General features: G+C 46.6%; 2 protein-coding genes across 2 annotated transcripts in view; one reads left to right on the top strand and one right to left on the bottom strand.

Annotated features, from left to right (window-relative positions):
* PRDM8 (PR/SET domain 8) overlaps positions 1–23388 on the bottom strand; it is a 147453-nt gene that overhangs the window by 74721 nt on the left and 49344 nt on the right. The gene's annotated exons all lie outside the window — the stretch shown is intronic.
* Positions 250–23388, top strand: part of ANTXR2 (ANTXR cell adhesion molecule 2) — a 150135-nt gene continuing 126996 nt past the window's right edge. Inside the window, exons 1-7 of the mRNA XM_081876994.1 lie at positions 250–1366; positions 10118–10189; positions 14357–14428; positions 18430–18511; positions 19101–19208; positions 21305–21373; positions 22852–22932. Of these exons, the coding sequence (XP_081733120.1) occupies positions 1164–1366; positions 10118–10189; positions 14357–14428; positions 18430–18511; positions 19101–19208; positions 21305–21373; positions 22852–22932 (687 nt within the window). The 5' untranslated portion in view covers positions 250–1163. The remainder of the gene's footprint in view (positions 1367–10117; positions 10190–14356; positions 14429–18429; positions 18512–19100; positions 19209–21304; positions 21374–22851; positions 22933–23388) is intronic.

The following is a 23388-nucleotide window of genomic DNA, read 5'->3' on the forward strand; positions in this document are numbered from 1 at the left end:
AGGTGAAGAACTAAGGGTGTGGGGTGGGGGGAGAGTGTTACTCTTCAAACTTCCTGCTCAACTTTTGTATACTTTCCAGGGGCAAAAAAAAGGCACACTCCTCTCAGCTCCTCATGTCCCAGGATCAGGGGAAGTGAGTGGGGCTTAGAGTCCTTGTGGGCACCAGGGCAAGACCCCAAGGTCGCCACTGTGCCCACGGGCAACCACAATGGCAACCCTGAAGAGAGTTTATTGCAGAGGTGCGATTGGAGCCCTGAGGCCTTTTGCAGAAGCAGATATAGTCAGGCTGGAGTAACCGATGTTTTTTCGCCACCCCTGTCAAAAAACAAAAGCGCGTCTGCTTTTGGCAAATCTGAACGCGCGCCGTGAAACCACACGCTCTGCTCGGTTCTGAAAAAAACGTCCTTTCCCGAAGCAAGACGAAGCGCAGGCAGGATCCGGCCACGCTGGCCAAGCCCACTCTCGGCCTCTTGGAAGGGGGCTGAAGAAAAGACCCCGGAAAAGACGATGGCTTTGGGGTGGGGAGAACTTCTTCTTCCCCTTCTTCTCCTCTGGCAATCATCAATCACAGAAAATTAGTCACAACAACATCTGCCTCGCGCCATAAAAGGTCAAGGAAAGGGATTGCAAAAACACGCACACACAGAGAGAGAGAAAATAGGAGACGCAGCAGCAGAAGGGAGAGAGGGAGGACAGAACCCAGAAAGAAAAGACGTCCAGGCGCGCGCGCGCAAAGTTTTCTCTCCACGGATCTCCTCTCTCGGTCGCCTTTCGGGTTGCCATTGGTGGTTCGGCGTGGCAATCAATACTTTGCAAGCGGGGAAGGAAGCAACAAGCAGCGGCCGAGGAGGCTTGGCAGAGCCGGAGGGGAGGCGCGCCTGCCCTGCACAGATCGTACGGGGGCTCCGTTTGCGCTTCCTGCAGCCGCCTCTCTCTCTCTCTGCAGTCTCTTATTGTTTGTCCAGCGGGACTCCAGGGTGGGAGACTTCTCCTCCTCTCGGGATTTGTGCAGAGTTTGCTGCAGCTCCCCTTTGTCCTCGGCGCGCTCTCGGCTCTCCGCCCCGTCCAGCCTCTCTCCTCCAGGGCGCGCGCTCTCTCTCTATCTCTCCGTTTCTGCAAGCCAGGAGACTTCGGCGGTTTGCAAAGAGGGAGAAGAAGGAGGCATGGGGGGCCGGAGGAGGCTGAGCGAGGCCGGGCTGCGGGCCGGGCCGGGCTGCTGCAGGAGCTGGTCCTCGGATCCGCTGGGCCAGGCGGCGCCGGCTTGGCTTGCGCTGCTAGTGCCGTTGTTGCTGTTGCTGCTGGCGGCTCACGGCCAGGAGGAGCCTTCGTGCAAAGGAGCCTACGACCTGTACTTCGTCCTAGACAAGTGAGTGAAAGGGGCAGAAGCTTACCTGCGTGGGAGGGAGGGATGAGGGGGAGGGGGAGGAGGAGAGAGATCCCCCCCCCCGCCGCCTGCTGACGCCCACCAAACTCCCCCAACCGCACCGCCAAACCTCCCTTAACTTTCTCCGCTGGGAGAGCCGCCCTTGGCAGCGTCGCCAACAGCACGTTGAAAAGAAAGCCACCACCGTCGCATCAGAGAGGTTCTGGGGCTCAAGGCGGTTTGGGATCCCACTGGCACCCCAAAGTCTACAGCTGGGCTTTACACTGCTAAGGAATGAAGGAAATGCCCTTTGTGTATGCTCAAAGGATCGCTTTTTGGGGGGTGGGGGTGGGGAGGGTTGTTAAAAACCTGGGGTTGTCATCACCAAAGGCCTGCTCATAGTAGACTCATTGAAACAATTTTTTTTAAAAAAAATCCTTCCAGTAGCACCTTAGAGACCAACTCTAAGTTTGTTATTGGTATGAGCTTTCTTGTGCATGCACACTTCTTCAGATACCCTGCATGCACATGAAAGCTCATACCAATAACAAACTTAGTTGGTCTCTAAGGTGCTACAGGAATAATTTTTTTGTTTTTTGTTTTGACTACGGCAGACCAACACGGCTACCTACCTGTAACTAGACTCATTGAAATTAGCGAACCTAAATTAGTCATGTTTACTAACTGCATTGCTCTCAGTGGGGCTAGCATAAATATATAAAAATGGGGTTCCAGGGTGAAGCCCCTTTGAGACTTCCTGAAACCTAGAAAGTTACTCTTCTTCCTTCCTAGTGCTTTTCCTCTGGAGGAATTACCAACAGGCAAATAAACATGACTTATAATGATGATTTCTTAAAAAGTACTGATAACACAATACAGATATTCAATATATGTTAGTTAAAACTTTGATAGCCACTTTTTTTTTGAAACACACAGCGCAGAAAAAAATAGACTTAAAAAACACACACACCACTGAATTCACCTCAAAGATAGAGGAGTAGGAGGTGCCAAATGAATATTTCTAGGCTCCGGTAGAATCACCATTACAGAAAAGGCCCTGTTCCAATTTGCCACCTTTCTAACCTCTGAATATGGACGTCTTCAGGTCATGCTGTTAAGAAAGGAACAGGGAACCTATGACTCTTCAGATGTTGATCTCCCATCAGGACCAGTGATCTGGGATGATGGGAGGTGTAGACCGGCATCATCAGGGATTCCCCAACCCTGACTTCAGGAATGGACATGGTCATATCGGAGAAGATGAGTGTTTGGAAACCCTGATACTAAGCTCTCCAGAGCTTTATACATTGGAACCTGCATTTGAATTGCATTTGGAATGCTAAGAAGAAGCCAGTACAGATTTTTCCTTTTTTCTTTTTAACACAGTCAAAAAATTCCACTCTAGCTAAACCGAACTAACCATCTGGCTGCTGAATGGAGTTCCTCAACATTCTTCAGAAATAGCTTCACACAGTGCATTGCAGAAGTCTAGCTTGGATGCCATCCATGCATGGATAAGCATGACAAGGTTATTTGTGTCTAAGGTGGGGTGCAGCTGGCACATCAGCGGAAGCTGATGAATAGTGTTTCATGCCACATGCTACCTCTTGAGGTTGCAACTTCAGGACTGGAGTCTTGTAAGGAGAGTGCAGTCTCTGAGCCACAGTGGATGAACTGGAGTCCTTGGCCTTAGAGGGTGGAATTGATATAGTGAGCATAAAGGAAACTTTGGGGTGGAAAGTGTCAGTGGGATACAGCTGTGTCTAGGTATAAACTTCTATAGGAAGGACAGGGAAGGCTATACTGCTCTGAATGCCAAAAAGGGTATTGAGTCCAGCAAGCTAGAATGCCCCAAAGCAGTGTTCACAATTAGCCAGGTGCCAGGCGCATTTTGTATCTGGATTTTGACCACTTGCAACCAGGTGAGGATGCCTGGGTGCCAGGATGGGGCCTGACATTTCCACCACCTGGGGAAGAATAGGATCTGGACTGTTTTCACACACTAATACCCCATCACGTAGAATTCTAAAACAGTGGTTCCCTGGTTTAAGAACAGCCCTGTTAACGAACTATTCGGTATACGAATCCCGCAAAACTGGAAGTAGTGTTCTGGTTAGCGAACTTTACCTCGGTCTACGAATGGAAGCCGAATGGTGGAAGGGCACTGGCAGAGGGAGGCCTCATTAGGGAAAGCACGCCTCGGTTTAAGAATGGCTTTGGTTTAAAAACGGACTTCCGGAACGGATTCAGTTCGTAAACCGAGGTACCACTGTAGTTATATTTTATCTGCACAATCGGAATGAATTTCTGGAACCCAAATGCTTTTTCTGTGCAGCCTGAACAGGAGCAGTCACCATTAAGAAAAAGAGGTCGGAATAGGCCAATATATATGTGGACCGTCCCTGGATCAAGGAAGTTTTCTTCTTTAAGTTCTCAAAGCTCTTAACCTAACTTGAGGTTGTCATCTGAACAAGCCAGATGTTTAACTGAGAATCAATCACAATCAGTCCATCATTTGAAAAATAAGACTTTAGAGCTATCTTGCCCCCAAATGGCAACTAGGCGTTCCATTTTGGTGACTGCAACCTTGGTTCAATCAGCCATTTGGCACCTAGCTGATATATCTGAGTTTCTAACACTGCCCCAAAGGGGCAGACTCCTTCAGAGAATCATTGTGCATGGTCATATGGGGACCCAAGAGTAATTTAGTTCTGGAGACATGCTATCATGCTCCCTGCTCAAGGAGATCTTGAGATGAAGAATGAAATTGAGGAAGTGTCCAAAAGAGGAAATGTTGTAATGGGTGATGTCAGCTACCGTCACATAGACTACGTTTGTATTCCAGTCATAACAAAGAAGCAGTGGCTGACGAGGAACGAGACCGTGGGGCTGTAGCAGATAACTCAGTGAAGATGTCAATTGAGTGTACAGTGGCTGTGGAAAGGCAAATTCCATGCTAGGGATCATTAGGAAAATAAATCGGCTGATAACATACACTGGTACCTCAGGTTAAGTACTTAATTCGTTCCAGAGGTCTGTACTTAACCTGAAACTGTTCTTAACCTGAAGAACCACTTTAGCTAATGGGGCCTCCTGCTGCCGCCGCACCGCCAGAGCATGATTTCTGTTCTCATTCTGAAGCAAAGTTCTTAACCCGAGGTAATATTTCTGGGTTAACGGAGTCTGTAACCTGAAGCATGTGTAACCTGAAGCATATGTAACCCGAGGTACCACTGTAATGTCTTATGGTGTGACAGCATTTGGAATACAGTTGTACCTTGGTTGTCGAATGCCTTGGTACTCGTACGTTTTGGCTCCTGAACAATTGAAACCTGGAAGTGAGTTTTCCAGTTTCCAAACTTTTTTTGGAAGCCGAACATCCAATGCAGCTTCTGCTATTGTTTCTGGCGCGCCTGCGTAATCGGAAGCCACGCTTCCGTTTCTGAACATTTCAGAAGTCAAATGGACTTCCGGAACGCATTCTGTTCGAAAACCAAGGTACGACTGTACTGTGTCCCCTTCTGGTTGCTTCACCTCAGAAAGGATCTTGTAGAGTTGGGAAAAGTTTGGAAAAGGCATCCAAAATGACCAAGGGTGTAGAGTGACTCTTCTTTGAGGAAAGGCTGCAACACTTGGGAAGTTTTAGTTTACAGAAAGGGCAAGTGAGAGGTGAAATGACATATGTTAGGGATGGCTTGGAGAAAGCAGATAGAGAAAAGCTTTTCTCCCTCTCTTGTAACACTGGAGCTGGTGGAGATCCAGTGAAGCTGGATCACAATCAACACCCTACCCCACCCTGGCTAATCACAATCTGAAGAAAACTCCCTTTGTATAGTTGGACAGTTTCTCCCATTGTGAATCGTTGGAGAGGAGTGTGGCACATTTTGACCGGGAGCCAAATGGGAGGCAAAGGGTTAAGCTCACCACTTTGTTGTCCTGGGGGTGTCCCTTGAGCTGTTTGCCAAAGAAAGTGCAACTGTGTGACCAGCAGTATGTCTCCTTTGGTCCTTAGAGGCCCAATTCATTCAGATTTCTGTATTTAGTAAAAGGTAAAGGTAAAGGGACCCCTGACCATTAGGTCTAGTCATGACCAACTCTGGGGTTGCGCGCTCATCTTGCTCTATAGGCCGAGGGAGCCGGCGTTTGTCCACAGACAGATTCCGGGTCATGTGGCCAGCATGACTAAGCCGCTTCTGGTGAACCAGAGCAGTGCACGGAAATGACGTTTACCTTCCCGCCAGAGTGGTACCTATTTATTTACTTGCACTTTGACGTGCTTTCGAACTGCTAGGTTGGCAGGAGCTGGGACTGAGCAACAGGAGCTCACCCCGTCATGGGGATTCGAACTGCCAACCTTCTGATCAGCAAGTCCTAGGCTCTGTGGTTTAACCCACAGCGCCACCCGCGTCCCTCTGTATTTAGTAGCTATCCTTTATCGGAGGACAGAGTCTCCTGCATTCACCTGAGATGTACCTTCTTCTCCCTAACTTGATCAGCAGCAGTGTCCCTTGGAGACATGCTATGGTAGTGCAGCTGATCCTTAAGAGCCCAGAAGCGCATGGATTAAGCAGTTCAAATAACTGAGCATGAGGGACTCTCACCATCCAGCTCCCCTAGTGGCCTCTCCGGCAGGCCCATCTACTTGCTCTGAGTGGAGAAGTAGCAGAAAGCACTAAACAAACAAGTCATCCTACCCATTGTATTGTAACTTTTGTTGCTGTTGCTGTAATAATGTTACGTAAACCACTTTGTGAGGCCTGCTTGGAAAGCAGTATATAAATACTGCAAAATGCAACTACCAGCGCAACAAACAATAAATTGAAATTGAAATACTTTATTGTCACTTATACAACTTGTATACAGTGAGATTACATGAGCACCCCCCACTCAGCTCTCTTAGTCTTAATTCCCCTCGTTTACTGACGCACACCCACCAAACCCAAAAGTCACTTGCCCTGTTGTTATCTTTTCATTCAGCAGCCTAACAGTCCATGGATAGAAGCTGTTTTTTACCCTGTTGGTGCGACTAATCATGCTTCTATATATTCTGCCCGAGGGCAGGAGATCAAGGAAGTGCCGGCCAGGGTGTGAATCATCCCTGAGAATTTTCCTCACTCTACTGAGGCAACATTCTTCTGCAGTGTCATCCAGTAGATTCATGGGACAGCCCATAATATCTTGTGCTGTATTCACCACCCTCTGTAGGCACTTCCTATCAGATGATGTCAAACCAGCATGCCACACCATGATGCAGTATGAAAGGACACTTTCTGTTGTTGACTGGTAGAAGGAGATCATCAAATGTTGATTGACATTGTTCTTCCGCAATACTCTGAGGAGATGGAGTCTCTGTTGGGCTTTCTTAACCACCTGGGTTGTATTGATTTTCCAAGTAAGGTCTTCACTGAGATAAACTCCTAGGAATTTAAAGGAAGAGACTCTCTCCACACAGCCCTCCCCTGTGTACAGTGGGGCTGGTTCTCTCTGTTCAGAGTTGCAGCCACTGAGTGCCAGACCTGAAGGGCTCAACTGTTTTGCTCAATCTGTTTTGCATGCAGAAGGCCCAGTCCTGGTTTCAATTCCCAGCATCTCCAAGGAGGGTTGGGAAAGACCCCTGCTTGAAATTCTGGAGCGCAGTTGACAGTCAGCGTTGACAGTATTGAGCTGCATGGACCGGTGGTTTAACTCTGTACAGTTGTACTTCAATTTACAAACTTAATTCATTCTGGAAATAAAAAACCTTAAACCAAAGCGTTCTTAAACCAAAGCGTGCTTTCCCATAGCAGTGGGGGACTGAATTTACAAATGGAACACATTCAACAGGAAGCGGAACATGTTCTGCTTCCAAGGCAAAGTTCACAAACCAAAACACCTACTTCTGGGTTTGCAGTGTTCTTCATCCAAGTTGTTCATAAACTAAGCTGATCTTAAACCAAGGTACCGCTGTATAATAACCTGTGTTCTAAATGGACTGTTAGTTGTGTCAGTTTTGGAAGACAAAAGAGTTTTGGGTGGTACAGTGCTTTCCACACTGGTGTTTCTGCTGTCCAAGTGATGTGTGTTGTAGAAGGGGTATGTTCTGGTGTGCAATCAGTTTACACAAATGCTGGGCAGGCCTCCTGAGCTGTCATGAGGTGAACATGCACCTTAGGAGAAACACAGCCGACTCTTGCTGCTGTACATTGCAGACAACCATTGGTAGTTTTAGGAAGCTTGTTCATTGGAGAAGCACCATTAATGATGTTCTCATTGAGGGACCCCAGAGAAACTACTGATGAACCCTCAGTAAGTAGTTCAAAAGCCTCTGCCTTTGTGCGTGACGGGTTTTTGTGGTGCCAAAGGCTGCTGAAGTAAAATTGATGTGAATTTTTGTACGCTTATGTGAGAAAAGGAAGTTGTGGGATATGTAGACGTTGCTGCTGGCATCTGTGTGGTACCATAATCAGTTTGTGGAGAATGGGATGCGAGGTTAGTCCACCCTTGGTTGTTGAAGCAGAAAGATGCTTTTGAGGTTGTTGGTCGTGGCAGTTCTTTTGACCTTGGTGTTTGGTGTTACGTGGTAAATAAACAGAGGAAGAAGGGTTTTGTGGCTTGCCCTTGAAGAGGGGGTTCTGTTCCCACAGGTCAAATGCGGAAGTTGCTGGAGGGGATGTACCATGACTTGTGACTGTGTCACACAAATGGGGCAATTCCTTGAGATGCTCTTGAAAGAAAAGCGCTAGTGTTCTGAGCTGGGAGGCTGTTCTAAAGAAAGGAACGGTCTACTTCAGGCACTGCATTTTCCTGAAATGGGAATATATCTGCTGTGGAAGTCCTCTGGGAGCCAGTGTGGTGCAGTGGTTAAGAGCGGTAGTCTCGTAATCTGGGGAACCGGGTTCGCGTCTCCGCTCCTCCACATGCAGCTGCTGGGTGACCTTGGGCCAGTCACACTTCTCTGAAGTCTCTCAACCTCACTCACCTCACAGAGTGTTTGTTGTGGGGGAGGAAGGGAAAGGAGAATGTTAGCCGCTTTGAGACTCCTGAAGGGGAGTGATAAAGTGGAATATCAAATCCAAACTCTTCTTCTTCTTCCTCCTCCTCCTCCTCCTCCTCACACAGATGTATTTGACACCTCCATTATGTAGTTTTCATTACATGCTGAGAGATACAACTTTTTTACCCTGGCTATTGACACCTGAGGCATATATTTTAGGACCCACCCTGCTCTCTTGACTGTAATTTGTTTTGACTGATTTCAATACAGTGGTACCTCGGGTTAAGAACTTAATTCGTTCTGGAGGTCTGTTCTTAACCTGAAACTGTTCCTAAACTGAGGTACCACTTTAGCTAATGGAGCCTCGCACCGCCACTGCACGATTTCTGTTCTCATCCTGAAGCAAAGTTCTTAACCTGAGGTACTATTTCTGGGTTAGTGGAGTCTGTAACCTGAAGCATCTGTAACCTGAAGCGTCTATAACCCGAGGTACCACTGTATTGTATTTTTAAAATTGTGGCAACATGCCTTAGAACTGCATGGTGAAGGGGAGGTTAAGAAATCTAATCATTATTATTATCCGCAACAATAATAATAGGAAATACTATATCCCTGTGTCAGAAAGCTATGCAAGTGTCAAAAATATATCCCCTTAGGATATGTAAATCAGAAATATAGGAAGCGTACATTAATGTAGGCTACAAGTTTTCACAATTATGAATACCATGGAGAAAGTAGATAGAGAAAAGTTGTTCTCCCTCCCTCATAACACTGTAACTTTTGGGCATCCACTGAAGCTGAATGTTAGAAAGTACTTTTTCGTGTAAATGGTAAAGGGGTGTCTGACCATTAGGTCCAGTTGTGGCTGACTCTGGGGTTGTGGCGCTCATCTCGCTTTATTGGCCGAGGGAGCCGGCATACAGCGTCCGGGTCATGGGGCCAGCATGACTAAGCCACTTCTGGCGAACCAGAGCAGCGCACAGAAACACCGTTTACCTTCCCGCCGGAGCGGTACCTATTTATCTACTTGCACTTTGATGTGCTTTCGAACTGCTAGGTTGGCAGGAGCAGGGACCAAGCAATGGGAGCTCACCCCATCATGGGGATTCGAACCGCCGACCTTCTGATTGGCAAGTCCTAGGCTCTGTGGTTTAACCCACAGCGCCACCTGTGTCCACATTTTTGTGTAACACGTCATTAATCTGTGGAACTCACTCCTGCTGTAGACAGTTGTAGCCACCTACTAGGATGGCCTTAAAAGAGGATTGGACAAGTTTATGGAAGATAAGACTATTAATGGCTACTATGTAAGGTAGATCTCCCTAATTCGCACTGTCCAAAACAGCATGCAAACTTTTATACAATCATCCTTCCAAATTTGCACCTCTCCAAATTTTGCAATGCAGTTCTCCAGCCAACTAATGTGTACAAAAATCACACATACTAATGCAGCCTGTGCATATAAGTGCACATATTCATGAAAGAGTGTAGAAAAATGCATTATATTTGGGAAAGCTAGTTGCAGAAATTTGTGTAGTCAGAGAAATTCGCACTAAAATGCTGATGGATTTTCATGAGGACTTTTTGTTGTTGTTTAAAAATTGCGAACTGGTGTGGAAATGTGGAAAACTGAAGTCAAGAGAGGAAAAATGAGAAATGGAGAGAATCAAAAAATGACAGATTTGCCCATCCCTAGATTTAATGCAGATATTTAAAGACAGGTGGGTTATTTGCTTTGACCCCCTTCATGATTTCCTGTTCATTTTCTTTCTTCTTTACAGGTCACACAGCGTCAAGAACCACTGGTCGGAAATTGTTAACTTCGTGAGGCTGCTGACGGACAGATTTGTGAGGTGGGCTGCTCTCCTTATGGTTTCTAGGTTTAGTTTTGACACGAAAGATTGCAAAACAAATGCTTTGATGCGTAATATTCGGTTGGAAACCATTCTCAAAAGAATTAGGCACAGACATGCTTTTCGTTCACATAAGGCGCCTTATGACAACATCACATTCTCTCAATGTATTCGGAATGCAGTGCAGTGCTGATAAAAATACATCGTAAAGAGTTCTGAAATTCCTACTTGTTTTTGTTTCGTATGGTTTTTGAATCACATAAAACTCGGGTGCAGAATCTTTTTAAGCCTGAAGCGCACATTCCCTTGTGGGCAATCTTCCAGTGTTGGGAAGTAAAAAGTCTTGTTTATGTATGGTAGGCTATGTTAAAGCAGAAATTTCTACAAGCATGTCTTTTCATTCATGCAAGTAAGAGGAATTATCACAGTTCAAGGCTGTATTCCAGGAAGGCAAACACGCTGAAGCATGGAATGGAACAGGGTCAGTGAGCAGGGTGGCATGAGAAACGGGGTGGCCTGTTGTTGACTTGTGGAAGTTCATCACAGCTCAACCTGTGGGATGTATCAGCAGAGGATTCAGAGCCCCAGCAGAGTCTTCAGAGGTTTCCTGCTCCCCACAGAATAGCTTCTTCCAGAGCCCCCAGTTAAGGGGAAAACTCCTCTCCCACACAGATCAAAGTAACAAAGTGTGTGTTAATGATATTGAGACAATGTGGACACTGGAGTCAAAGTAGTAGTAGTAATAATAGTAATAACAATAATAATTTATTTATACCCCGCCCATCTGGCTGAGTTTCCCCAGCCACTCTGGGTGGCTTCCATTCGAGTTTTAAAAACAATACAGCATTAGATATTAAAAACTTCCCTAAATAGGGCTGCCTTCAGATGTCTTTTAAAGATAAGATAACTGCTTATTTCCTTCACATCTGAAGGGAGGGCGTTCCACAGGGCGGGCGCCACTACTGAGAAGGCCCTCTGCCTGGTTCCCTGTAACCTCACTTCTTGCAGTGAGGGAACCGCCAGAAGGCCCTCGGCGCTGGATCTCAGTGTCCGGGCTGAACGATGGGGGTGGAGACGCTCCTTCAGGTATACAGGACTGAGGCCGTTTAGGGCTTTAAAGGTCAGCACCAACACTTTGAATTGTGCTCGGAAATGTACTGGGAGCCAATGCAGATCTCTCAGGACTGGTGTTATATGGTCTCGGCAGCCGCTCCCAGTCACCAGTCTAGCTGCCACATTCTGGATTTATTGCAGTTTCTGGGTCACCTTCAAAGGTAGCTCCACATAGAGCGCATTGCAGTAGTCCAAGCGGGAGATAACTAGAGCATGCACCACTCTGGCAAGACAGTCCGCAGGCAGGTAGGGCCTCAGCCTGCGTACCAGGTGGAGCTGATAAACAGCTGCCCTGGACACAGAATTAACCAGCGCCTCCATGGACAGCTGTGAGTCCAAAATGACTCCCAGGCTGCGCACCTGGTCCTTCAGGGGCACAGTTACCCCATTCAGGATCAGGGAGTCCCCCACACCCACCCGCCCCCTGTCCCCCCAAAACAGTACTTCTGCCTTGTCAGGATTCAATCTCAATACATGGTTTGGTACCTTTTATTCCATAGTTGCAGTTTCCAGCATGACTCATTGTGCACTGAAGGCAAGGCTGCATGTATTGCACACAGCTCCAGTTGCATTGTATGAGGAGAGAATTTAGTGTCTGACACAGAATTTTGCAGCTTTTCTTCTTTTGCTTTCACTGCATTTCTCAATACTGCATTTCTCAACCAGGGTATCTAACATGGTGCCTGCCAGATATTTTTGGATTACAGTTCCCATCATCCCTGACCTGTGACCATGCTGTCTTGGGGCTGTTGGGAGTTCGAGTCCTGCGACATCACAAGGTTACCGTTTTGGCTGTTCCTGTTCTGGGCTTTGCGCCTGGGGATATGGCTTTGAGAATATGCAGGAGGTGTCTGTTGAACTATTAGAAGCTCGTGCTTCCGTCAATCTTTGTAGCACCTTGTTTTTCTCCATGGCTAACAGAAGCAGGATCAATTGTGCAATCTAAGCAAATGAATGCAAAATCTGCCTGTTCTACTAATTCTGCTGTTCCTAATACTTTGTGCTGCCCAGAAATCAGAGGATGATATTAAGAACAAAATATAGACTATTTCCAGTCCTGGTTAGGCACTGGGAGCGTGGGAAGTAGCTGCTCAGACCTTGTTGCAGTTAATTGTTTCCTATGGAAAATGCGATACAGAAGGCGATTGTCAGCTGGACCAGCTGGCGAAAAGTCATGTGAACTAGGCAGGCCTTAATTGCATATTGCTAGCATCTATCTTCCTAAAGTCAAAAAATGAGTTTTCTGTAGAACAAGGAACGGAATGCAGTTGAAACACACACACACACGGTAAGTTAATAAAAAGGATCTAATTGGTTGTTCCAAAAAAGCCATGTGGCTCAGGCTTTCAGTTACTGGCAAAAGAGATATGTTTATCTTTTCCAAAAATGATCTGATTGGCCATTCCAAAGCCTTTTGGTCATCCTTTATTCCAGCCAAGAGGCCTCACCCTTCCACTTTGTTTGTTTGTTGCTGAATTGGCTGAAATAAAAGTGATTTGGCTGAATCCTTTGATGAACAGTTCTTAACAGCTTAATAAGATTTCTTCCCTCCCCCTCCCCCCTTTTAAAAGAGAAATGGGACTACTTAATGGTTGATAAATGCTGCTCAGCGCAGCATATGGTGAAAACGCGGAGCAGGTTTCATTATAAGAATTAGATCATTCCGGTATGAGTTGTACATCTGTTTCCCATTTTGCTGGGCTTGAGAGATGTAGGTCTGCAGTAGCAGCACAGCACACGTTTTCTATCTTTTTAAGAGCCTCGAAATTACAGTGAGAATGTTTATTTTTTTAAAGTATTCCTATTCTTCCTATCACGACAGAACTTCTGGATAGTGGAATTTAAAAATGCAGAAGAAAGAAAAGCATTTGGTAATGAAATTGCCTATCATTTTTGTTAAGCCAAATCCATTGAAGAAGCTCCTTAAGACGATGCCTTAAATTTGAAAAACGAAAACGAAGCCAGTCCTTCACTATTATTCTTAACAGATCAAGGATGAGAGTTGTAGTCCAAACTGTTTGCAGAGAACCACCTTGGCTGCAACAGTTATAGACACTTCTAACACCAGTTCATATAACTACCTGTTTATGTATGGAGACAAATTCAATAGAAACTAGGAGAGGGGCTGAGGCTGAGCTGCAACAGAGAACATCATTTGCACAAAGAAGGTTCCCAGTTCTGGCCCCAGCATTTGCAGGGAAAGAGCTCTATTGAGTGATGGTTCCAGTCGTTTTGAGCTTAGGGTGGGGTAAAGAGAAGGCAGAAGGGGGCAAAGTTAGATGGCTTATTATAGTTGTTCAGACCAAACAGCAGTCCTGACCTGGAAGTCTTTATAGGGACCAGAGTGACTGTGTTCAGATGTCACACTAAACCATGGTTTGGTGCAATATGCCTAAGCAGGGACAAGCTGCAGGGAGCCTTGGGCTCACTTTCTCCCTTCCCCTCTGAAGTCAGGAGAAGAAATTCAGACGCTTTCACTTCCACCGCAGCTGGTTATATTGTCCAGGCGTTCTAAACACAGTGGGGCGTCCCAGAACACAGTTCAACCACTAGCAGGATCCAATTCCATATGAAAGTGTGTATTAAATTCTCATTTTAACAGAAAAACAATTCTTATAAACTACAGATATGTATAAGATAAGGTTGGCCCTTTGGCAGGACCTCAGAGGCAGTGCCACTCCGGACAGCAGCTGCTGGGACCCATCGGCGGAGAAAACCCTGTTACATTCAGATTCTACTTTTGGGCTTCTGAAAAGCATCTACCTGCCCGCCTTGAGAACAGGGCGCTGGTACAGATGAGCTTTTGGTCTGATCCGGCACAGCTCTTAAGATTATTCAGGAGGTCAGCTGAAATAAGAACTGCTGAGCAAGGAGGGAAATATTAGATGTTAGCTATTTCCTGTGTGGGCTTTGTGTTTACTCGGATTCTGTCATAAAGGTTAAGACGGAGAGATCCTCAGAGTCCTGTCTTGACACAGATCCCGTTGAAACGCACGTGGGCGCAGCCTTTTGATTTATGTCTCTCAGATGGATATTTTTCTTTGTCTTTAAAAGCAACCAGATGAGGGTCTCCTTCATCGTGTTTTCCATGCAAGCAACGGTCATTCTACCATTAACACAAGACAGGTAAGCAGATTGCAACATTGCTTTCCCCCGCTTTTTTGATGCTAGTAAATACTATTTTAAGTGACACTGAATTAAGTTGGCCCTGAATTAGGCCTAAGGCAATTTCCTCACCGGTAATAAAATGGCGGTTCCTTTTTAATCACCTGAAGTGTTTCTTAAATAGTACAGTTTTACCGTTGGTGAGGAATTCGCTTTAGGCCCGATTCAGTGCCAATAGTGGCTCCTTGTTATAAGTAATAAGGACACCTTTCAAAGACCCATAGAAGTTTAGAGTTGGAAGAGACTCATACAGTGGTACCTCAGGTTAAGTACTTAATTCGTTCCGGAGGTCTGTTCTTAACCTGAAACTGTTCTTAACCTGAAGCACCACTTTAGCTAATGGGGCCTCCTGCTGCCACCGCGCCGTCGGAGCACGATTTCTGTTCTCATCCTGAAGCAAAGTTCTTAACCCGAGGTACTATTTCTGGGTTAGCGGAGTCTGTAACCTGAAGTGTATGTAACCTGAAGCGTATGTAACCCGAGGTACCACTGTATAGACCAACTGCCTGCAATGCAGGAATCAGAAGCAGCCACGATGGGCGGTTGCTTTCAGAATGCAGGATTATTTATTTCCTGTTATTACATCTATACATCCCTTTTCCTCCAAGCTCAGGGTGGTGTAGATGGTTCATCCCATCCCATTTTATCCTCACAACAGGTAAGGTAGGCTGAGAGGCAGCACCTGACCCAAGGTCAACTATTGAGCTTGATGACCGAATGGACATTTGAACCTGGATCTCTCTATGTCCCAGTCCAGCACTCTAACCATTGCACCCCGCTGCTCTCAATGCAGCCTTCAAGTATTACAGGCCACTCCATTCTACTGCAGGTGATGCTTCCTACCTTGCAGACCCTGAGGATCGTCTAGTCCTGGCTTTCCCAAACTTGGGTTTCCCGCTGTTTTTGGACTACACTTCCCATCAACCCTGACTACTGGTCCTGCTAGCTAGGGATGATGGGAGTTGTAGTCCAAAAACAGCTGGAGGAGACCCAAGTTGGGGGAAACTGATCTAATCCAACCTCCTGCAACACAGGAATATACAGCTGTCCGTTACGGGGATAGAACCTGCAACCTTGGTATTATCAGCACCATGCTGTAGCCAACTGAGCTATGTTGCAAGGATTTCCAGGACAAAGTAAGCGGGCACTGCAGACTCTCTAAAATGCAGTCTAAATCCGCGTTAGCTGGCGATGGCGGTGGATTAATTGGGACTATGCCATCTTCCTCCTTGTTCTCGGTTGCAAGTTTGAAAGACTTGTTGAAGCAATTGTTAGGAGGCGTGAGGAAGGAAGGGAGCAGGCAGGGTAACTGTTGGGGATATAAATGTGCCTTTTCTGAAAGGCAGAGGTGTGAGATTCATGCACATATGTTGCATTGAGAGGAGACGTTCTATTTGTAACCATTCATCACATGCAGAGCAGCCTCCAAGTTGCCGTCAACGTGATTGTCCTTTCCTCCTTTTGTCTTGAATTCTAAGACGAGTCTCACAGAACGGGTCTGTTATTGCAAGGTGTCCATCTCTTAGGAATTGGCATCATTGGTTTTTTTGTTTTTGTTTCGCCTTTGTTTCAGCAAAGCGTCCCCTATACAATTGTGTAAATCTCAGCTTTTGTTGTTGAAATATGTTTGGGGTGTAGGGCAGTTGGTCCCAGGGACTGAGATGGAATTCAGAATGTGGTTCTTTATATATATAGAAGAAAATCCAGAGTCAGGGGAAAGTGTGCCTCTGGTTATCAGTTTCTGGGAATTGCTGGTGGAGAGACTGCAACTGAGATCACAGCTTACTTGTGGGCTACTCAGCGGCCACTGTGAAGCTAGGATGCTGGACTAGATGAACCTTTGCTCTGATCCAGCAGGCTATTCTTACCTTCTGTTCCAGAATATTAGTGGACAGATGGCAACCTGCTTCCCCCCCCCTCTTGCTTGCAGAATCTTATTCTTTCTTAGATTTTCCTTTAAAAACAATATATATATGTTCATTGGGCCCCAGAACTGAAATAGGTCTGGAGGTGTCAGATTGCTGGGAGGTCTTGGTTGTATGCTGGATAAATAAAACTGAACTGATTGTACGAGAGCTATTTTTTGCGTTGCGAAATCTGTTTCAGAAAGACTGGAACTTGATTTGTCGTTTGTTTCTTGGCAGCAGAAGCGCTGCGGGGCCTGTGGACATGCTGCCACTCATTTCTGGCAAGCACAAAGTGTCTGCTTTGTAATCTGCATTCGTACATAATCATTTTCAAGTTGTTTTCAATAGACACCAAGTGTAAAATATTTTGGATTAAACAGATTGCATTAACTTTTACGTAACTTGCTCAGCTGCCATCTATAGTGCACAGCATGTCTTCCGCTGAAACCAGAACTGCCAGTACGGATATAAATTGCTTTTGTGCAAGTTTCTCCAATCTTACCTTTTAGATTTTGGCTTAAGGCTTTTTATGGGTGAGGAGTGGGGAAGGGATCAACAGGCCTCAAAAAATCGGCATTTGCAAATGTGGGTGTTCGGTTCCAAGGGTTCTGCATTTACACAAAAACCCATATACTCAAACCCTTGGAACCATCCCTGCCTGAGCATCCCAGAGCATCTTGGAGCTGGTGGGTTGAGCAAGCCTTGCCTGCTAAGCAAGACAGAGAGCTTGAAAGCTCTTTTTGCACCAGGAAAACCTTGCATGCCACTTGCACAATTTCAACCGTCCAGCTTTCAACCATGCAAGGCTGAAATCGCACAAATTAAATGTGCATAAGATTCAATCGAACTGTGCAGAAAAAGAGGCAGTTGTGAATGCCTGCTATCAGGTATTTTTCCAGCGTTGCCTTTTTATGGGCAATATATTTCTGCTTACAAAATTTGGATATGGGGGTCCACTTTATGCTAGGGCTGGGTGATGCCTGGTTTTCAACATCGTGAGAGATGTTGGTGAGAGATGATACAGCGGTACCTCAGGTTACATACACTTCAGGTTACAAACGCTTCAGGTTACAGACTCCGCTAACCCAGAAATATTACCACAGGTTAAGAACTTTGCTTCGGGATGAGAACAGAAATCGTGCTCTGGCGGCAGCAGGAGGCCCCATTAGCTAAAGTGGTTCTTCAGGTTAAGAACAGTTTCAGGTTAAGAACAGACCTCCGGAACGAATTAAGTACTTAACCCAAGGTACCACTGTATATCATGATGTCTGAAATAAGGGTGGAACTATGTAGAGGCATTGGCTGGTTTCACAGTTTTCCCCACATTGTGATTTTTGCATCACACACACACACACACACACACACACACACACACACATCATGTTTTGGGATATATTGCCACGTCAGAAATTATGAAACTGATAACACAATATGGACTTCAAGTCAGTTTTAGACAAGATATCAATATGACGCCCAGCCCTACTTTATGCAGGTGTTTTCAGTGTCTAGTGGTACCTCGGTTTACGAACTTAATCCGTTCTGGAAGTCCGTTCTTAAACCGAAACCGTTCTCAAACTGAGGTGCGCTTTCCCTAATGAGGTCTCCTGCTGCCAGTGCCCTTCCACCATTTGGTTTCCGTTCTTAGAAAAAGGTAAAGTTTTGGTTTTGCGAAAGTTCATAACCTGAATCGTTCGTAAGCAGGGCTGTTCTTAAGCTGAGGTACCACTGTATCTCATTGATGGTAGCCATCATGGCTGGTACCAAAGGTTGACCTTATGTTGCATCTCCACTGTTGGGGACAGTAAGCCTTTGAATACCATTTTATGGCAATCACAAGTGGGGTTAGGGTTGTTGCACCCAGGTTCTGCTTGCAAGTGTCGTATCTTGGTTGGTCACTGTGAGAACAGAGTTCTGGACTAAGTGGGCCTTTAGATTGATCTAGCAGAACTCTTCTTCTCTTCGTAAGATCTTTCCAGATGGGATCAGGGACGCTTGAAGGATTCAGCAATATTTTCAATACAATGTTTAATAATCTTTTGGTTTCTTCATTTTCAGGAATGAAATTCAGAGAGGCCTTGAAGAGCTGAGTAATGTTAAGCCAGGAGGTGAAACGTACATACATGAAGGAATAAAAGAAGTAGGTTTTCCTTCCCCTCTCTGTTAAATGATATAGTGGCTCATGGCTTAGTGGGTAGAGTATGAGACTCTTAATCTAAGGTCATGAGTTTGAGCCCCATGTTGGGCAAATGAGTCCTCCATTGCATTCCAACTCTACAAATAATAATTCTATGATTTGTTGCTGTTCAAGGTATCTTGCCCTTCTTGGGTCAATTGTGACATGGAATTAGTTACATATTTAGTTCTTGTGTGGCTGTTTTTTTTAAAGCAGGAGGGTGGATTGGATCAGGATCATAGCAGGGGAAATGGGGCGAAGCTCTCCCCCCCCATGGTCCCAATCCAGTTGCTTCCCCTCCTCCTGGTTCTATAGAACAAACAACCCCTCAAAAAACCCAGCCAAGCAAGGGCTGTGGGTTCAAGCCCCACGTTGAGCAAAAGATTCCTGAATAGACTTTGTCTAACTTGGCCTCAGCTTAATGGGCCCTTAGCTCATTAGTTATTATAACTGTTAATAATTTCAGCAGCCTTATCTGAAATGGCTATATTCCTCTTGTGCCAGTTCTCAGCCCCCCAATGACAGTGATAAGCACACATTTTTTGTTTTTCAGGCAAATAAACAGATCAAGGAGGTCGGAGCCTTGAAGTCAAACAGCATCATCATCGCTCTGACGGATGGACAATTGCAAGGGTATATACCGCAATATGCAGAAAAAGAGGTGAGTGCTGAATTGAAACTGTGCCTCCTGCTTGGTTCAGTGCTTGCCTGTGTGTTGTTGTTGTTGTTGTTGTTGTTTATTAAATTTGTAAAGGAAAAGTTAAAGGACCCCTGGACGGATAAGTCCAGTCAAAGGCAACTACAGTGGTGCCCCGCAAGACGAATGCCTCGCTAAACGAAAAACCCGCAAGACGAAAGGGTTTTCCGATTTTTTAGCGGCTTCGCAAGACGAATTTCCCTATGGGCTTGCTTCGCAAAACGAAAGCCCATAGGGAAATCTCCGGGGACAGCGGGGAACCCTCCTCCCACCGCAAGCCCAGGGAAGAGAGGAGAAGCTGCGCGCCTTCCCCTCTGTTCCCGGACCTGTCCTGAAGGCTTGCGGTGGGAGGTCCGGGAACAGAGGAGAAGGCGCGCAGCTTCTCCTCTCTTCCCGGGGCTTGCAGTGGGAGGAGGGTTTTTCCTCCCCACCGCCAACATTCAGAAGGCTGTTCTGAAGGCTGGCGGTGGGAAGAAAAGCCCTTCTCCCGCCTCCAGCCTTCAGAAGAGTTCCCCACAGGGCTCCCCAAGCTGTGAATGTCTGCCGCGCGCGAGGGGCGCTCTGCTTAAGAGCGCCCCTCGTGCGGGGCAGCAGGCTGCTATCCGCAGCTTGGAGAGCCCTGTGGGGAAGTCCGGCAGGGCTCCCCAAGCTGCAGATGTCTGCCCCGCCCGAGGGGCGCTCTGCTTAAGAGCGCCCCTCGTGCGGGGCAGCAGGCTGCTATCCGCAGCTTGGAGAGCCCTGTGGGGAAGTCCGGCAGGGCTCCCCAAGCTGCAGATGTCTGCCCCTCGTGCGGGGCAGCAGGCTGCTATCCGCAGCTTGGAGAGCCCTGTGGGGAAGTCCTGCAGGGCTCCCCAAGCTGCAGATGTCTGCCCCGGGTGAGGGGCGCTCTGCTTCAGAGCGTCCCTCGCACCCGGCAGCAGGCTGCTATTCGCAGCCTAGGCAGCCCTGCAGGAACTCTTCTGAAGGCTGGCGGCGGGAGAAGGGCTTTTCTTCCCACCGCCAGCCTTCAGAAGGCTGTTCTGAAGCCTGGCGGTGGGGAGAAAAGTCCTTCCCCCCCCCACCAGCCTTCAGAAGAGGTCCGGGGAAAGACTGTCCCCGGACCTGGTCTGAAGGCGGTCTCCCTAGGAACGCATTAATTGATTTTCAATGCATTCCTATGGGAAACCGTGCTTCGCAAGACGAAAAACTCGCAAGAAGAAAAAACTTGCGGAACGAATTAATTTCGTCTTGCGAGGCACCACTGTATGGGGTTGCGGTGTTCATCTTGCTTCAGGCCGAGGGAGCCGGCGTTTGTCCACACACAGCTTCCTGGGTCATGTGGCCAGCATGACTAAACCGCTTCTGGTGCAACGGAAACCAGAGCGCACTGAAACACCGTTTACCTTCCCGCTGTTTATCTACTTGCACTGGCCTGCTTTCAAACTGCTAGGTTGGCAGGAGCTAGGACAGAGCAACGGGAGCTCACCCCGTCATGGGGATTCAAACCGCTGACCTTCTGATCGGCAAGCCCAAGAGGCTCAGTGGTTTAGACCACAGCATTTCCCACGTCCCTATACCCTATACCCACAGATCTCAAGGCAGTTCACAAGATAAAATCACAAGATAAAAATCACAAAAGCCATAATCAAAATGGAAACAAAAGCAACCCAAGAACCCCCCTCCCCAACACTTTTTAAAAGGGCATTGGATCAATCAAAGGCCTCGTTAAAGAGGAACGTTTTTGCCTGGTACCTAAAGGTGTATAATGAAGGTGCCAGGCAAGTCTCCCTGGGGAGAGCATTGCACCAATGGGGAGCTGAAAAGGACTCTTCTTGTGTTGCCATCCTCTGAACTTCTTGTGGAGCAGGCACATGAAGAAGGGCCTCAGAAGATGATCTCAGGATCTGGGTAGGTTCGTATGGGGAGAGGTATTGCAGTTCTGAGCTGTTTACTGCTTTATAGGTCAAAACCAGCACTTTGAATTGGGCCCAGAAATGAATTGGTAGCCAATGCTGTCAGACCAGGACCTTGTTATATTCTAGCAAATGCATAAAACTTTTATTGATTTATTTCCATTCAAGGCAGAGCTTGCCAGGGATATGGGAGCAAGAGTCTACTGCGTCGGAGTCCTTGATTTTGACCAAGACCAGGTAGGGGCTATATTACAGGACACCGTGTTGAGATGATAAACAAGTTGCTGGCAATGTTTGAAGATTTACGCACTTCCTTGGTATTGGATACACCTGCTAGGAGACTTGCTCTGTATATGCAGCAGAATGAAGGTGCAAAATCCTTAGGTTGTCAGTAGGACATACGTCTTTTGAATTGTCCCTCCGCCCCCCACCATGTTAAAACACACACGCCCCTGTGTCAGTTTTTAAATGCCTGCCTTAAACCTTCCTATTCCATCCAGGCCTATGTAGGCAATTAAGAAATGCATCCCTCCACAATGGTTAATTGATGTCTGTTTTTAACTTGTGTAGATGGATTTTATTGTATGGTTTTTATGGTTTATTGCTGTAGGGAGAGCATGAAGCTCTTAATCTCAGGGTCATGGGTTCAAGCCCCACAATGGGCAAAAGATTCCTGCATCGTGGGGGGTTGGACTAGATGACCCTTGTGGTCTCTTCCAACTCTATGATTCTACGAGGAGCTGCAACAGAAAAGGCCTGTTCTTCTGCTGCTGCCCAGGGACCTCCATTGGAGGCAGGACACAACTCTACAATTCTATGGTAGATACAGCTACAGCTACAGCTACAGCTACAGATGTAGATGTAGATGTAGATGTAGATGTAGATGTAGATATGACAAAGCAGTTTGTGTTTGCAGTGAATCTTGCATGTAGGAAAGCATTCAAAACCATGATCCCCCTCCTGCAGTTTGGTACGGCCCATTCTGTCACCCCCTCATTCTGCTGCATGTAGAGGCCAAGTCTGAAGCTACCATCTGCTGCAGGGATGGGGAACTTGTGGCCGTCTAAAAGGTGGTGATGGACTACAGCCCCCAGAGTCTGAGTCAGCCTGGTTGATGGCCAGGGATGGTGAGAATTGTAGTCCAGCAATAGCTGGAGGGCCCCAGGTTCTCCACCCCTGTTACACTGAGCCAGGCCATTGGCCAGTCTAACCCAGTGTTGTCTATTCTCATTGGTGGTTGCTCTCTGATGCCTTGGGCAGAGCTCCTCATAGGAAAAACGAGGCACAGATCTGACTTTAAAAAATAAATAAAAATGAATGTTGTTGGACCAGGACCCAAGGAACAGACATACAGACAGGAGGAAGAGTTGTACACATGGCCAAAGCTTTGCTGTTTTTCTAGGCAGCTGTTACCCCAGCTAAAAATACAAGTTGCATTCAAGCAGCAACTTTCTTTGACTGAGAACAGCTACAAAGAGCAAAAACAGCCCCCATCTTCTTGTGTGGTTCTCCTTCATGCATCCTTCAGTTTGTGACTAGCCATAATGGCTACATTCTCCCTCCACTATTGCAGGCAGTAGGCCTCTGAATATCAGTTGCCGTGAACATCTGGTTGGCCACTGTGAAACCAGGATACTGGTCCGTGATGGTTGTTTTTCAAAGGCTGGTTTAGCTGTTCATATTTTTTGCCAATGCATTTGTCCTTATTTTCTTAGCTTGAAAGGATAGCTGGTTTTAAGGAGCAAGTCTTCCCAGTCAAGGAAGGATTCCAAGCCCTCCGGGGGATAATTAATTCTGTAAGTATGCTGGAAAACACATATTGCCTTAATTTTTCATGTAAAGGTGGTGAAATCTTATTTACTTTTGTGGCATCGTCTTTCATGCGAAATATTAAGCTGCCTGAGCTTTCTCTAGCCTGAGTGCTTCGTTTCAGATTGATGTGGCTTCCAGAGATCTGATCTCTCAGGCAGGGATGGCTAAACCGCATCCTTCCAGATGTTTTTGGACTAACACTCCCCATCATCCCTAAGCATTGACCACAGCGGCTGGGGCAGCTTGGGATTTGATGTCCAGCAATACATGTCAACTATCCCTGATCTAGGAGCTGCTAGGTACCACATAAGGCCCCAGACTGAATAGAGAGGAGTATTTCTCTCTCGATGGATAGCTGAACTATGGCTCCACAGTCCAGTGTGAGAATTTCATCTTGCCCAAGTTGGGAGGGAGGAAAAAAAGGATTGCCATGCCACTGA

Source organism: Podarcis erhardii, assembly GCF_964252035.2.
Source record: "Podarcis erhardii genome assembly, chromosome: 9".
NCBI classification, from domain to species: domain Eukaryota; kingdom Metazoa; phylum Chordata; class Lepidosauria; order Squamata; family Lacertidae; genus Podarcis; species Podarcis erhardii.